Source organism: Falco cherrug, chromosome 1, assembly GCF_023634085.1.
Source record: "Falco cherrug isolate bFalChe1 chromosome 1, bFalChe1.pri, whole genome shotgun sequence".
Classification (NCBI taxonomy): domain Eukaryota; kingdom Metazoa; phylum Chordata; class Aves; order Falconiformes; family Falconidae; genus Falco; species Falco cherrug.
In genome coordinates, this window is record NC_073697.1 from 51,151,863 (window position 1) to 51,167,758 (window position 15,896).

General features: G+C 39.3%; 1 protein-coding gene across 3 annotated transcripts in view; it reads right to left on the bottom strand.

The window, feature by feature from the left end:
• TBC1D14 (TBC1 domain family member 14) overlaps positions 1-15,896 on the bottom strand; it is a 70,614-nt gene that overhangs the window by 41,388 nt on the left and 13,330 nt on the right. For 2 of the 3 annotated variants that reach the window (XM_055714216.1, XM_055714210.1), the window contains exon 3: positions 6,960-7,080. In XM_055714216.1, coding sequence (XP_055570191.1) covers positions 6,960-7,080 — 121 coding nt within the window. Of the gene's footprint in view, positions 1-6,959; positions 7,081-12,048; positions 12,268-15,896 lie in introns of those variants that run through there. The other variant, XM_027814287.2, reaches the window with a different exon arrangement.

The window sequence follows — 15,896 nt, forward strand, 5'->3', positions numbered from 1 at the left end:
AGATTTTAGAACAGCAGTGACAAAACAGGTTTCCTTTATTTTATTTTTATTTTCCTTCACAAAAATTAGATACCCTTAATATACAATTACAATAAAATACTACTTTTACTTGAATCTGAAGGAAAGACATGAAATAGCGCATTAAGGCAACTTGCAAATTTTGGGTTGTAATTCTGAGGTGACAAAATTAGAGTTACACCTTTATTTCTAAAGATTGCACAAGGATAAGCATAGGTTAGTTTTAGGCTAACCAAAGTAACTATGCCTTCTTGCACTGCAATTGCACTTCTGTTTCTTTACTCTTAAAAACAGGAACTCAGGCACGCCACAAAAGATCTAAATCCTGCCTTTTTGAAGGCTGACAAGTAGAAATGAAACCACAGGAGGAGAACAGAGGAAGTGGCTCATTTACACACTCCGACTTCTACTGCAGAACAGAAAACATATACTAAGTTTATAGCCAGGACACTTTGAAGTGTGAAGAAGTCTACATGCAAGCAGGCACCCTGCCATTAACAGCTATAGCCATTAGTCACAATGATTTATCCAGTGATCTATCCGAAGACAAACTCAGTATGAGCAGAAGACAATGCTTCATCCAAAACTGTAGATCAGGCTCCTGCCAGAATCAGCTGCCAGCTTGAGCCAACCACTTCCTCTTCAAAAAGTCCTGAATGGACCATCTGAATACAGCCTAAAGCATGGTTAAGAAACACTTAGAAAAGCTCAGTGTTTTCAGACAACTGCCACCCATCAGCAAGAGGGCTGCTGAAGTGGAACACGTGGCAGCAACTAGCCACGTTTCAGCTTCCATCTGGAGCGCTCCTGCACATGGAGCTGCACGAGAACCTCCACACATCTGCGGTTGGTGAGTCAGTGGACTTCTCTGGGTTTTTTTGACCACTCTTTCAGCAAAGAAATTTTTTCCTAACTCTAAGAAAATGAAGACATTCCATTGAGCTCTTACTGGAATTCATAGGATTCCAGTTAAATGGAACAGTCTTCATAGGTCACATCACAGCACTTTGGGAAGGGAAAAAAATTATGCACCGATTAAAAAATGGGTTTTCCTATTAGAGGGGGGGAAAAAAAGTAGTCATATGCTATAGAAAAAAGTAGCTTCATTCAAGCTGCTCCTCTGGGCAAGGCAGCTGTAACTTGTCTCTAGGATACAGCTAAAGTCTGACTTTCTTCTATACACATTGGTCTCTTAATACACAAAGATCTTGACTGGCCAGCTGCAAACAAGTTCTGTGAAGACTGATCACATGAGAGGAGACAACCAAACAGTATGCTGAGGACAGCATTACAAACATCTGGTATTTACATGTGCTGCTCTTACCAATCTTGAAGAGTTCCTGCAAGAACAGTGGCTGCAAAGCCTAGCTCAGCTCTACTGCCTATTGGAAGACAATTGACTTTGGCGGTTATTCTCAGTGAAGTACTGTCATCTGACTGTCAGCGCATTTTCACACATCAATTACAAAAGCAACTGGCAGAACCAGTTCTGCTCAAGCAGGATTCCTAAACATAATCAATAAAAAAACCTAATCATACAAGCCTCCATTGTAAATGCATTTCCAGCTTCTCAGACAAGATGAGTTGTTCTGACAGCTTTCAAGCTTTAAAACATTTACCTGGATGAAACATGTACAAAAGCTCCTGGTGACCATGCAAAGCAATCCAACCTTAGCATAAGCCACTATTAAGTCTTCATCAGAAGACTAATATTAATGTATACTGAGAGCATTAAAAGTAGGACAAACAACAACTTAGCTGCAGAGATTTTAACTCCCACATTATTAAAATAAACTATGATGCTATGTTGGATATACAACAGTTAAACAAGTGCGTGCTGTCAGAGGAGTTTTTACAGGACCTGAGAAAAGGCTTATGTGCTCAAAAGCCTGTCTGACCATTCTTTTGGTCGGGGGGGGAAAAATGCTATTTCTCCTTACATATTGTGCCTGGCTCAAGTTGTATATGTACAGTCATCTTCAGTCATGGTATAACAAAATTCAAATTGTGAAAGGCAACTGAAGTTTGATGGACTGGAGTTTTCATCGTTTATTTTACAAGTAGGAGGCAGGAAGGAAATAAACACTGGTATTTCTAAAATCAATTTTTAACCGCTTCACAGTTCAATTACTTTTTTTCCTCTTTTGTACTTTATATAAGCACACATCTTAAAATTGCATTCATTCTTGTAAATGGCTTTCAATCCCGGACAAGATTATTGTGGGGAAAGTACCAGAACAACGTACAATAAGAATGTATTTTAGAAGATTGCTCCCTTTATGTAAGTTTAAAAAATGTGCATACAAATACATCATCCTTATCTTTCAGAAGACTATTTAAGTTTGCAGTCAACTTTGTTCATCTCATTCTAGAAAAAAAAAACCAACCACCAACTTTCATCCATATAATAAAGGTATCAGAAAACAGAACCACAAACACAGCAGTTAACTCTTTACAGGAGTCTGCAGCCAAATTAATTGAATAGTCACAGGGCTCTAATGAGTGACCTGACACAAAGGATTTCTTTGATGTTTCTCTGGAAACAAAAGAAGCTGACTTAGGAAAGGATTGCTTGGTGGCTCAGTCACCTCAGTTCCTGTGCACAAAGAGGTGCGTACCAAGCAAGCCCAATCAAATAGATTTCCATAGGTACGTGAAACTTAAGGACTGCTACAAATAGAAATTGATAACCACAGCTATTATTAAGGTCAGCTTATTTTGTAACATCTTAGATAATCCAAAGAACTTCATTTATTCTAAACAAGTTACATGCAACTTCAAAAAAACATTTTTTTTCTCCATTTTTTCATGGCAGGAAAGCATAATCAAGTAAAAATCACAATGAAGAATTTATCACCTTTAACTTGCCTTTCAGAATTAGACCAATATTTTGTCAATAGAAACACTACTCAAGAACCTCTATAGTTAGGCAGATTGAGCCTCCTACAGTCTAAGGCGGGGGTCCTCAAACTGTGGCCCAGATACGGCCCCCCCAGGGTCCTCAATCCGGCCCCCGGTATTTACAGAACCCCCCGCCGGGGGTTGGGGGGGGGGGGAAACCAAGCAGCCACAGATGACTGCCTGCCACTGCATCCGCACGCCGGCCCCCTGGTTAAAAAGTTTGAGGACCCCTGGTCTAAGGGCTAATGAGTATTTCACCACACAGACAATAACATCATTGTGAGCAGACAATTTGCAGGAAGACATGGACTCCATGGTATGAAGAAGTCTGTGGGTTTTTTCCTTGAAAAGAACCATTAAGTCAAGCCTGAGCAGCCAGAGAACGGAAAGGCTCCTGGCTCAATGTACCACCAGAGCCAGGAACTGGAGGAACAGGAGTGAGAGAGTCAAGCTCAAAGGGATGGTACAGTCCACATCTCCACTCTTCTCCAAACCTGAGGCATCTCAAGTAACAGACTATCAGAAGCCTATCAGTTTTCTGCCACCAGCAAATAGGCATGAAGTCCTTTAACAGGGCACTGAGTATCTCTTCAGTACAAATTCAGATGAATACTCAAGAGGCAGAGGGATGAAAAGTTAGTTACAAAGGCACACCAACACAATTCTTTTGTCCATCATGTCAGTAGCACAAAACGTTAGAAATAAGTCTGTCAGAGCACTGAATCCTATAAATGAAGTCAGATAATCCTGCACATACAGAAGACAGGAGGAGTAAAGTGTACTATGGGAAGGAAACAATACCCATGGTAACTGTGGCCAGCAGCATATGAGCAATGCATTTCTCATCAAGTCTGCCTAAGCCCAGCTGTGTAACATAATCTGAAATTCATGGTATGAAGTGACAGGTGACTGGCGCTATGAATCACTGTGTTAGCGCAAGAGGGTTCAGAACCCTGCTGACTTCTCATAATGTCTGAAAACTGACTCTCCCTTTTCACCCTACAGTTCGGTTTTCTTGAAGTGTAGAGGAAGTTACATGCAACATTATGTTAAAAGAATACTTGGATTTTTAAATAGTCCCTTCTGTCTAGGTGACATTTTCCACTCCTACCGTGTGCTCTACACACTTCACTCAGTACGTACAGATGAGTTCAGTTATCATTCACTTAGCAATTATGATCTTGCCATCACTGTTCAGGACCTCACAGCTCCCCACACAGTCCTCAAGACCCAGCTCCAATGCTGACAAGTTAATTTAAGAGTGTCTCACAATGCTTTCCACATTTCTTTGCATACGACAATGTGGTAGTCAAGTAGCGAAACACCGATGATCAAGATATGGAGTGTCAGGCTCCAAAGAGTCACCAACTTTGCAACCTCAAACAATCAGCTTCCCAGCACACCTGGTGTTTACGGAAGGTTTCATACAATGCAAGTGTATGTCCCATTACATTGAGCTTTAAGAAAGGCCCCGGCAGTTCTGGAAAGAAAAACTAAATTTAGAAAAAAAATAATCCATCCCAATTTCAAGTAAAGCATACATGAAGGCCAGACAATTAACAGCCACCTAAAAAATAAATAGTTTAGGCACCTTGCCTCATGCCCTACAGGAAAAAGTGCAGATGCTGAAATCAATTACTAGGACACTAACAATTTACCTAAATCACAGCCATCCTCCCCAACTCCCATATTTCACTGCATACCTCCAAATTCTTCAATATATAAGATAAGGATCCTCCGAGCACCTACTCTTCTGGCCTTGGAAATAAAATACCTCAAGGTAGAAACAGCATCAGTGTTTATTCTTCTGGTCTAGTATCCCTTTTTCACCAGACAGAAGGAACTGGTGCTGGCTAACAGGCATCATCCCAATGTGCTGTCACCTCCTCCACATATGCAAAAGTTCTTCAGGCACAAATCAAAGGACTAAAAGTATGCCTCTAAATGGGCAAAAAACCTCTGCAACACAAGTGCTACTTTGTCATTGTCAAAGCAACCTGTGAGGGGTAACCTAAACGTGATATGCTTTGGGGTGCCAGGGAGGCTCGGTAAGTTATTTACAGCATTACTCATGTCTCAGAAAGTCTACATGTCAAACATAACTCCAGGAAAGTGCCAAATAACTTAGGAAGGATTAGTTACTGTTATCCAAGAGGCATTGGAGACAATTGTTTCAGACTTGCAATCTTGCCAGAAACTCATTAACGTTTAGACGCCACACCACATAATTCTTCAATAGCTTTTTTTTTTCCTAACAAAATTCATACAACCATTAAAAGCTGTAATGTTCTAGGAACACTGAATACTCACCATGTAAGACAGTTTGGACCTAAAAGAAAAATATTCACAGTACCAGCAACAGCCACAAAATGTTAATAAATTATTTACCCACTTATCAAAGAACAGATGACCACAATAAAATACACTGCTAAGTGTCAAGAGTACTGTGATTACTAAGCCTCTTCAATTGTGTCATTAAAAATCTTTGGTGAATGCTTCAGAACTGTTAATTATATCAAGACAAGCTGTAGATGAAGTTTAAGTGGTTGATCCTAGTGACAACATCAAAAAGCTGCTTGAACTTCACTTAAATTAACAGCCCGGCTACAGCTAGGAACAGTCATGACACACCTAGATTTCCAGAGCACTTTACCCTAAATAAAGCAGCACAATCCTTCAAGTCAGCATTCTCATTTCAGTCACAGCAGCTGTTTTTGAGGTTCTTACTACGTGGTGTCTTTCTATGCAAACCTTCCTGTTCTCACAGTGCTTTGAACAAGGAAGTGAGAACTGAATGAAATACAATGAAAGCCCCAAACACATAAAATGCCTGCAATCAGAAAACACCCCGATCACGAGACAGATTGAAAGAGGATGTTTTCTTCTCACTGGAAAAGCAGCTCAAACTACCAACCACGCAGCTGGATTTCACAAGATTTTTTCCCCACTAGGAAGGCAGGTTATTTGATTCACCAGCAATGTGCTTGGGTTCATCTGTAGTAGAACCAGTCCTCTGAAATGTTTTCAACAACGTTATAAGGCTACAGCTTGAAAACTGATATGCAAAGACAGAGAAAAGGGGTTTTCATTGTGGGTTTTTTTTTCCCTTTTTTTTTTAATGGTTTTATGACACACTAAGGCAGGCCTAAAAAGATTTTTCTTTTTTTGTATGGCATCTTCACCCCCATAACCCATACAGAAAAAAAGATGTTAAAGTTTGACAAATCATGGATCAAACTACTGACAAGTATACACAACAGACACACATGAAAACCAGCAAAACTAGTTAAGCAGCAAAGAAGATGGGGGAAACCTAAATACTTTCGTATTTCTGATGTTTTTAAGTTTTTTCTCTTCAGGGAACCAATTTCAATACACACTCCCTTTTTAACTATACTGTACAAGGAAAAAAAAAAAACAACTTTAATCCATTTGCTTATCCTGAACTGTATTGTACTGTTCCAACATTTCAAGCCAATAACCAAATTTTCATCAAGGCCACACACAGAAAATCTGAACTCCGAACAGCAAATACTTCAGAAAACAAGGAATGAGTGAAACTAGCATTCCATCACAGGTTTCTGGCACTCTACCACATTAACTCTACCTTGAATTTATGTATTTTTAATTACTATTGAAACACAAATAAACCAAGGCCCAGCAGAACATAATTTCCCTTTGAACAGCCTGTTATAGATGGGTCTATGACACAAAGGCCACAAACCAGTGAAAGCTAGAAAAAGATAAAGACATTTGAAAGATTTTCGAAATACCTACAAAGCTTGATTATAAAAAACACTTTCACGTAATTTGAATGTTCACCATGAAGTGCTTTATATCAAATTGTTATGTGTTTTCATGGAGTAGTCTATGTAAATGACCACGTAGAACAGAGTCTTTTGAAGTGCAGTTCAGAAACTTCTTTGATACTGTCCAAGAAATTGTGCACAACTAACAGGCTTCACAGTCATATATACAGATCATAAATTTAACCAGCTTCTACATCTACCACTAATCCTAACACATAATTAAGCAAATACCTTTTGTATTTTCTTTGGATCTTTCTGCGAGTTTTCTCTGAGAGGTACTTTTCCAAACAACTTCCATCCCACATCATTTTGTTTTTCAAATCTTGCACTTTGCTTCCTGGTAAACAAATTCCTACAAAAAAAAAAGTTTGATTAAGAAGAAGGGTTGATTAATTATAAAACACAGAAGGGCAGACAATTTGCTAACCTTATGTATCCCAATTACATAATCCAACTCCTCTTGTGGTTGTGCTGGCAGACACTGTTTCCCATCCTCAAGAGGTACATCATGCACATCATGCAGTATTATCACTGTACTAGGCAATGGACTTGGTTAAATAAGAATTTTTAGTAGATAGAAAATTACAAATTAATTTTTTTTTTAGAAATGGCCTTTTTTAGCCTCCCGCTGGATCATTCAGCCTCACTCTTTCAAAGACTGAGACACTACATCTTTTTCTGCATAAGCATTCTTCACCCATCCGCCTGTTGTAACACGACCACAAAAATCACAAAAAAATAGTAGCCTTTTACTGTATTTTGATCTGTTGTCACAAATATTTTTCCTGAATAACCGTAAAAGCAGCTATCAAAGCACATTAATTCTGAAGTCTCTCTGAAATGTCTAAAATTAACCAGCTTAAACACTGTAGCAGCAGTCACGTAGCCCCTGAAAATTAAGTCATTTTTATAGACGTTACTAGTTTTTAATGATAAAGCAATATGCCAGACTTGCGTCTTCATACCCCAGCTATGCTTCTCCAAAACTGGGCACACAGTACGTACCAGTCTTCATGCTTTTGGGAGTACTCAGCTCCCCCAAGAGCACAACAGATACTTTAATAATCCAGGTATGCCATGGGTATAGGGTAACAGTTTTTTTCTTTTGTCCTACTGCCTAGTTCAGCAAATATTCAAATACGTTCAGGTTAGCCCAATTGACACACCTTGTGATAGGTTTTTCTGGGAACTTGACTGTACGCTTTCCCTCCCTCCTTTAAAATAAAAAAAACCCCAAACAATTCCACTGAGACAAAAGCATTTTTGCTATTTCAATCAGCAGACAGCTATAGCACCTTCACTCAACGGATGCTTCCAGTCTGGCATTACTGCTTTCTCTTAATATTACAACCTTAACGCCCAGTGGACTGACCCACCTAGTACAGATTATTTCTTATACATTAAGTGTGGCTTGAGCTTTGTGTTCTAAAAGGGCTGAAATAGTCACCTGCAATAGAACCACCTGGACACTAAAAACTTGCTTTTCCTGGCCACTTTTGATCAGCTAACATGAACAGTACCATAAATACACCAACAAAGATAATACTGCTTACAATACAGCAGAAATGTTTAATACAAAAAACCAACTGAGGCACAGACATCAGAGCGCACTAGAATTACAAGGTTAACAGGGTGCACTGCCATCCTTAAACATGAATGTCTACAAAAATGGTCACATGCCTCTGTATCACAAGGGTACAGTTACCTTGAAAACCAAACTAGGAACAGATTATCATATTAAAAGATAAGAACAAAGTGTTTAGGTACAGGAATCACACAAGCCAATTACAACTGATACCAAAGCAAAGCAGTAACCAAACTTCTACAAACCCCTTTCAGCTTTCCCCTACCCCACTTCACACAAAAGAAAATACAGTATAAAGTTGCATGGCAACAACTGTAGAGAAAGCACTAAAGAACAGCATGGAAAATGCAGAAACATACTGCCATGTTTTTTTCCCTCTTTCCACCTTTTTTCAAAGCATGAAATTATAATTCTATAGGTAAAATACTGAATCGAAACCAAAGATTTGTTTTGTCTCTATAACTCCATTTCAGTGTTAGGAAGCTCTCCTGTAGCTCATCATTACAGCTGTAATGCTACTTAGAGATTTATAAGCTAACTAGAGCATTAATCAACAAGTTTGACTACACTGCTACCACTACAACAGCTAGTACGGGGGGGGGGGGGGGGGGGGGGGGGGGGGGAGACCATCATAAAAACAGCTTCCAAGAAAACTGTTGAATTTGCTTTCTTTTCACCAGCAATCCCTTCACCTTAGCAATATAAAGAATTCACCCTGCTTCAGCCTTTAGTGCCCTGAAGTCCTTCTGCTTGTAATTATCTTCTTACCCCTGCCCAAATTCATAACATGTATTTAAGACTGCCTGAGATGATGGATATATAGGAACATTTGAGACAGCTACCAAGGAAATAAAGTGTAGAGAGACAGACATGAGATTATTCTGTTTATATATATATATGTTTAGTTAATTTAAAATTGAGAAATACCAAGCAAATTCTAAAATGTATCTAAGAATCAGAAGGAAAACATGACAGGAATAACAACATCAAAACCAATGCAGGTAAATAGGATACACGATGCAAGACAGGCTGGCTGTTCTTGAGAAAAGTTTTCTTTCAGGTTGTTACTACTTCAGAAGCAAGCAAACTAAATTCCAGACTACATACTGTCTTCAGAGAAAACGGGAACTTTTTGCATTGGGGACACCTGAAAGAGCCCCATAAGGAAGCATACTGGTGTGACAGTTTTGTGCACATTCAAACCCTCTTTGGCAAGTAAAAGGCTTTCACCACAGTTCGTTAGCAGTACAATAACATGAAAATTAAAGGACTGACAGGCAGTTTTCTTTCCCTGTCTATCCACATGAGAGGTTGCTAGCACAGGTACATACAAGCAACAATCCCCTCAATCTCCTCTGAAGGATTTTAAGAGCAGCAGTAGGTCTTTATCCTCAAATCAAAATAAACATGAATTGGAATAAGTATAACAACACACTGCTGCAAGTGCCTACATAAGATTAACTAAACCTGAAAAGTCAATCTCAACATACTTGTTTTCAATTCAATTCTGCAAATCCTAACTACCTGTTTTCCCTTTAGAGGGAGCATCATAGGAAGTGATCTGTTCTATAGCTTATCAGCAGATAGTACAGCACTTACTCAGCTCACTCTTCTCCGTCCATGTGATTTCCACTATGTTCTAGGGCACCAGACATCTCTTCCTGTCTTCGTACCACGTCAGGGATTTCCAGTTCACTTTTTAGAATTTAAAATATATATGGAACTGAAAGCATCAAGCATGCTCAATATACAATTCCCATTCTGTACATAGAGCAATTTACCCTCTTCTTCCTTTTTTCCTGCTCTCTGTGCCTACGTCCCCATGTTTTGCGGGTGTCCACATTCTACACATTCCAAAAAGTCTTAAAACTCCAAAAAGGCATAACATTATCAGAAGCGACAAACTGGCACAGTCAGATATAAAGCCACAAATTACAACCTGTTCTTCCTTTGACTGAGGACACACAGCTTTGTTAAACCCTGACCTGCTGCTCCAGACCAGAACATCAGAGGTAAACCACATGACAGTTGGACTGGCATGGAAGGAGCAGATGAGATGTTGCTACCTCTGCACCTAATCTCAGAAAACTTAAGGGGAAAAAAATGTTATGGAATTTTCTCTGTTATGATTTCTGCAGAGCTTTGCAATAATCAGGACACCACCACAGGATTCTGATAAAGCCACTACTTCAGACTTCTGGACTGAAAGTAGACCCTTAAAACATGCAACTTCCTTAGAAGTAATGATTTCTGCCATATATATGATCTCAAAGCAAGTAATTCATAGCAAAAGCTTTAATTTTTCTGCTGCCACTGCACAGAAAAGGAATTCCTTTTCTCCTATGCTTACATACCTTCCTAGGATGTTAAAAAAAAACCAAACGTACTGAGCAGTCTCACTTCTGAGCAAACATAATTCACAGAAAAAAAAATTCTAAAAGTAACTTAAGGAGATTTTACCTGATGGAAAAACACAGATTAACAAGGAACTAAAAATCTCTATTTGAAAAAAACAAACAGATCTCCATTGCAAAGTCAAGCTCAGAAATCCTAGGGTAAAAGATCTCAAAGTTTAGCTACAAGTGTTTTAAGATACCAAACCTAATTTGAGATAATAAATGTAAAAAGGGTTGACATGCTTGGAAAGAGAAGATCACACACTCGTTATCTCAGTCTCATTGTCTTGTTCACAACCATTAGAGCACATCATGCTGATTTACAACAGGAATATCAACAGGAATATCTGACATGATGCATCATGTCTGCACTGTCATTGGTGTGGAGCCATTAAGGTGTCATGGGTTACATCTGCATTCCTATTTAACATGTTAGCTCTATTACACTAAGCATAGCTGCTTATTTTAAGAAAGCCAAGCACAGAGTTAAGTTGAGATAACTTTTCAAACAGAAAATCCCTTTCGCACAGCCCCCTAAAACCAGTGTTTGGCACCAAACAGCTGTTTAACCTTGTTATTTTAATTGAGCTGAGAGAGGAATTACTTGCCTGAAGAGAATTTAATTCTCCCTCCAGAGTTAATGTTTACATACATACAAATAGCATCCCATGATACAGGAGAGAGACCGATCTTTTGCTTGAACATACACATACCGCACCATTACTGTATACTGATCTGCCCAACTACCTTTTTTGTGGGGAAGAGAGGAAGTTAATAGCAACGGGTAAGTTCAGCACTGTCAGGAAAGCCTTATTTTTTAATAAAACTTAAGAACACTTCATTTTGGTTCTACAAGGACCTATAATATAAACTTACTGAATAGTCGTCATATATACATACTGCACACTCATATACTGTCAGTATTTATGTAGCTTTGTGCACTGTCATGGTCAGGCAGAAGCCTCAATCAAGTAAAAAAAATAAAAGAAAAAATATTAGAATCACATCAATAAAAAGTAATCAAGCCAAACCTATCCATATAGCATCTATTAAAGCTTTTCAGAGCTTATGCTTTTAAACGAAGTCCCACATCACCACTGAGGCAGAAAGTTTATCTAGTTCAGTCCAATTCTCTTTCTAAAGAGAGGAAGTCTGTAACACAACCGCCGGCAACTACTGCTGCAGGACGAGTTCACTGCACTGCTCCACCAGCGTTCAAGTATTCACTTTTTCCACATTTCAGCTGTGGTTTGTCCCAAGCAAGGTTAGCCACTTACATGAAGTCACCTCTCCAAAGGTCACCCCTCCCAACCACCTTTCCCTGGTTCAGCATACACACCTATCCACTAAAAGGAGCGGAGACAGTGCTGCCATGGTTTCCATTGCCAACTTACTCCAGATCTTAAAGTCAGCTGTAAACCTCCTGCCTGAAAAATCCCAGTGTCTTCTCTAGCCAGGCAGGCTCAGTAACGTGCCCCTTGAGATACCTCTGAAGTTCCGCACCACTGGAGGCAAGGAACCGTTTCCCTGGCATGGCACTTGAACAACAGGAAAAAAGGATGGGCTCCAGCACAGTAGCTGTCAGAGGGTGGAGTCGAGCGGGGCAGACACGTACACCCACTGACGCCTGTTGGTGCACACACACCCTACACCTGGACTTGCAGGCTATGCACAGTATTTCCACTCACCCCTCAAATTCCCAAGATATACCTGCTGCCCGAAATAAAAGCATACCTGTGCTAAGGACTTAGTTGTTTTTATGATTAGAGTATTTGGGTTCTTCAGAAAAATCTGAAATTTATTAACTGTTTTGCTGTTACCGTTTTGACACAGCTCCTTAGATGAAGTTTCACAGTACCTGAACTACTGGCATGCAAACACGGAACGATAGCTGTGAGCAAGACGGCATACGGTGTTCTGTAGTAGACTAACACTGCCCTAGCACAGAGATTGTATTTGCAAATAAATGGGTTCCTTAGTCTTAAAAATACAGTTGCTGTGAAGAAACATGCATAAGAATTAACTAGAAACTGACTCAACTCATGCACAGACTGATGCAATTTTTTATCTGCATTTACCCAAAACTAATTTGCAAGTAAATTTGTTACAAGTATTAAAAACATACATTTCCTGCTCCCAAGATGCATGCTCATACCCAAATTTAATTAGTCTTCCAATTAAGAAGGTTATTTTCAAAAGACAAAACAATTAGAAAATAGTCATGCAAATTAACAACTGGAAGGACTTACCAGTCCCATGAGTACAGCAGACGAAAAATAAGGACAGTGGAGAAAGTTCAAAAGGTTCAGATTTTGTAGAATAAAATTATCTTGAAAAACAATTTCAAATTAACGTCAGACTCACATGTATTCTTAAGAAGCAGGAAAGAAACAGAGGCAAGTCAAAGTTCATTTCAGCTGCTTCTGGAGGAAGATCCCGAAACTTCCCAATAACTCTGAACTACATGAGAACAACAAGGTCTGGAGCCCCTCAGCCTATGCAGAAGTAGTCACACTGGAATGTATAACGGACTTTATCTACAGAGTTTGACAGTAAGCAGATGTTAACCTTAAAAACTAGGTAAACCCATTTTGAGCATGTATGCACAGTGTAAGAGATGTCTCCACAGACATTAATCCACAAGGCGTCCAGAAAACTACATTGAAACAAGATGTTTAAACATATGGCACCTATTAAGCAAAAACAAGTATTAAGATAAATTTTATTAAATACCTGCTGCATTGTCAGCAAAGTGTCCAGCCACCTTACCTGGCATGGTACAAATTCAATTAACACTATCTAGGAAACATTCTCGCACTACTATGGAATTCAGGCAAAATATAAACTAACATCGTTTTCTTCTCATCCTTTAATGACCTTTTGTATTCTGTACTAACCATAACCTTCACAAATCTACCCTCAATAAACAGAAGAAAGATTCTCACCTCTAAATGTTCCAGATCTGCGCCCTGGCCACAGAGCCACAGAAAATAAACCCTGAAAAAAATCAACAATGTATTGTGGAAGAAGAAGACTCTGCCACACAAATCACGATGACTAGGGAACTGATGGACTTGAGAAGAAATTCTTTTCAGAAGACCTACCGAAACTGCCTGAAAAGCCTAAATCTACATTCTCCACAGGTAAAAGCCAAGAGTTGATACCCAAGACCAGGTAACACTGGTTTATAGAAATAATTCACTAGACTCAATGATTGCCAGTTCTTGCATTCCCCCCTCCCAACCCCAGATCACCTCTCAGTCAACCTACACTTATTTAAAGGAAAAAAAACCCACAACCAACCACCACCACACCAAAAACCCAACAGAGCAAAACATCATAAAAAAAAATCCAAGTATTTTGGCTATGGTGAAGAACTTCATCAATAAATTGGAAGTTATGCTTTGAACAGGATTAAAAAAAAATCAAAAATAAAAGCAGGGTTTGCAGAATTTTATCTCCCAGAGGTTGCCAGAGGTCAGGGTAAATAAAAAACAATGCTTGGTTTTGGGATAAACAAATCCAACAGAAGTACAACCAGACAGCCTGGAAACTGACCTACCTATGAAAGAGGTAACTAATGACAAATCATCTATTATAAACCCCTATCACATTTTATAAACAAAGTTTTTCAGCCACTGACATTCAGTATGTTCAGTGAGAACCAAGAATAATGACACTTTGCAGTGTAACAGATACCTACAGGTCTTAAAAAAAATAATAATTCCCACAGTTAAGGGAGACAGTAATACAAGTTCACAGTACAGGATACCCAATAGCTTGCAACAGGGTAGCTTGGAAATCTCCATTTAGATTTCTAGGGGGGAAAAGCAGCATTTGATAAAACAGTTACCAAGTCTACAACGTTCTGCATTTAATTTTTTTTCTTAGAGCACAGCCCTCATTTCAAAGGAGGACAAAGTAGAGCTGCCTGCACTCTCTTGTGCAGGGTCAAAGACATGAAGATATAAATCAGACACTAATCCTGCATGTTTAGCAGGTAGGACTGGTTCTAGCAAACCAAGAAGTATTTTGCATGTGGATGATGCAGTGCTAGCCTACCGTGCGAATGCTACTGAATTCTCAGAAACAGGAGTTTCAGCAAGTTAGGGCTCCAGCAGTAAAGCAACTTTTGGGTCCAAATTCAAACTATGAGAGCCAACCAGCTACATGTAATGGTTCTTTGAGCTGGAAAAATTCCCAGTTATCCCTATGTTATCAGAATAACCCAAAATTCTATTCCTGGAGTCTGAAAGATTTCTTCATTGATCTGAAGGACTATTACCACACAAATAAAAAACGGAATGAATATGTGAAATGTCATCCTAAGCAAAAAGCTGAACCTGACTTGGCATTAAGACCTTGCAGCAATAAAGACGAAATATGGACCGGGTTACATTAGCAAGGGCAAGAGGAAAAAAGTATTAAAAGCTCTATGTGGTACCCGTGAGACTAGATCTGTATCATGTCTGGGCTAAAATACAGAGATCAAAAACGGAAGTCCAGTGGGTGACCATTATGACAGCTGGGTACCAAGGCCTGTGCCATACAAGCAGGGATGCTGAGAGAGGTGGTTTCATTCAGCCTGATGACCATTCTCAGAGATGCAAAGAAAAAAAAAACAACAGGCAAAGCAGCAAGCTGCTGCAAGGGTGAATTCCAACTGGATAAAAGGGGAGGGGTGGGAAAATAAAAATCACAGCGGTAGGTGCTAAGTCCTGGACCATGTGCTGCAGAGGTTGTAGTAACTCCATCCTTGGATGTACTCACAATTGGCTGGACAAGGTCCTGAGGAACATGAAGGCAGCCGTGCATTAAGCAGCAGGTTACACCAGATGGCTCCACAAGTCCCTTCTGACCTAAACTGCTCTTATGAAAGCCTGCAGCTCATAAAGTGGAGTCCAAGCACTAAGTAAATACCTTGTCCTACCTCATGATTGTTACCAAGTTCTTGCATTTATTCTGTCAGTTGTCAGTGTAAGGTGTGAATGACTCCTTATTTACTGTAGGGGTTTTATTTATTATTTTTATGGTATGGCTTGAAAACTTTTGAGGCACTTAATAAATACAAAAAGAAGCTTAATTAGTATGGATAGCTCCTTAAAATAGCAATGTAAACAGTGCCCAAATGGAGATTAATAGATCATAAAGAGAAATTCATAGATCTGGGTTTTTTCCCCTGCCAGC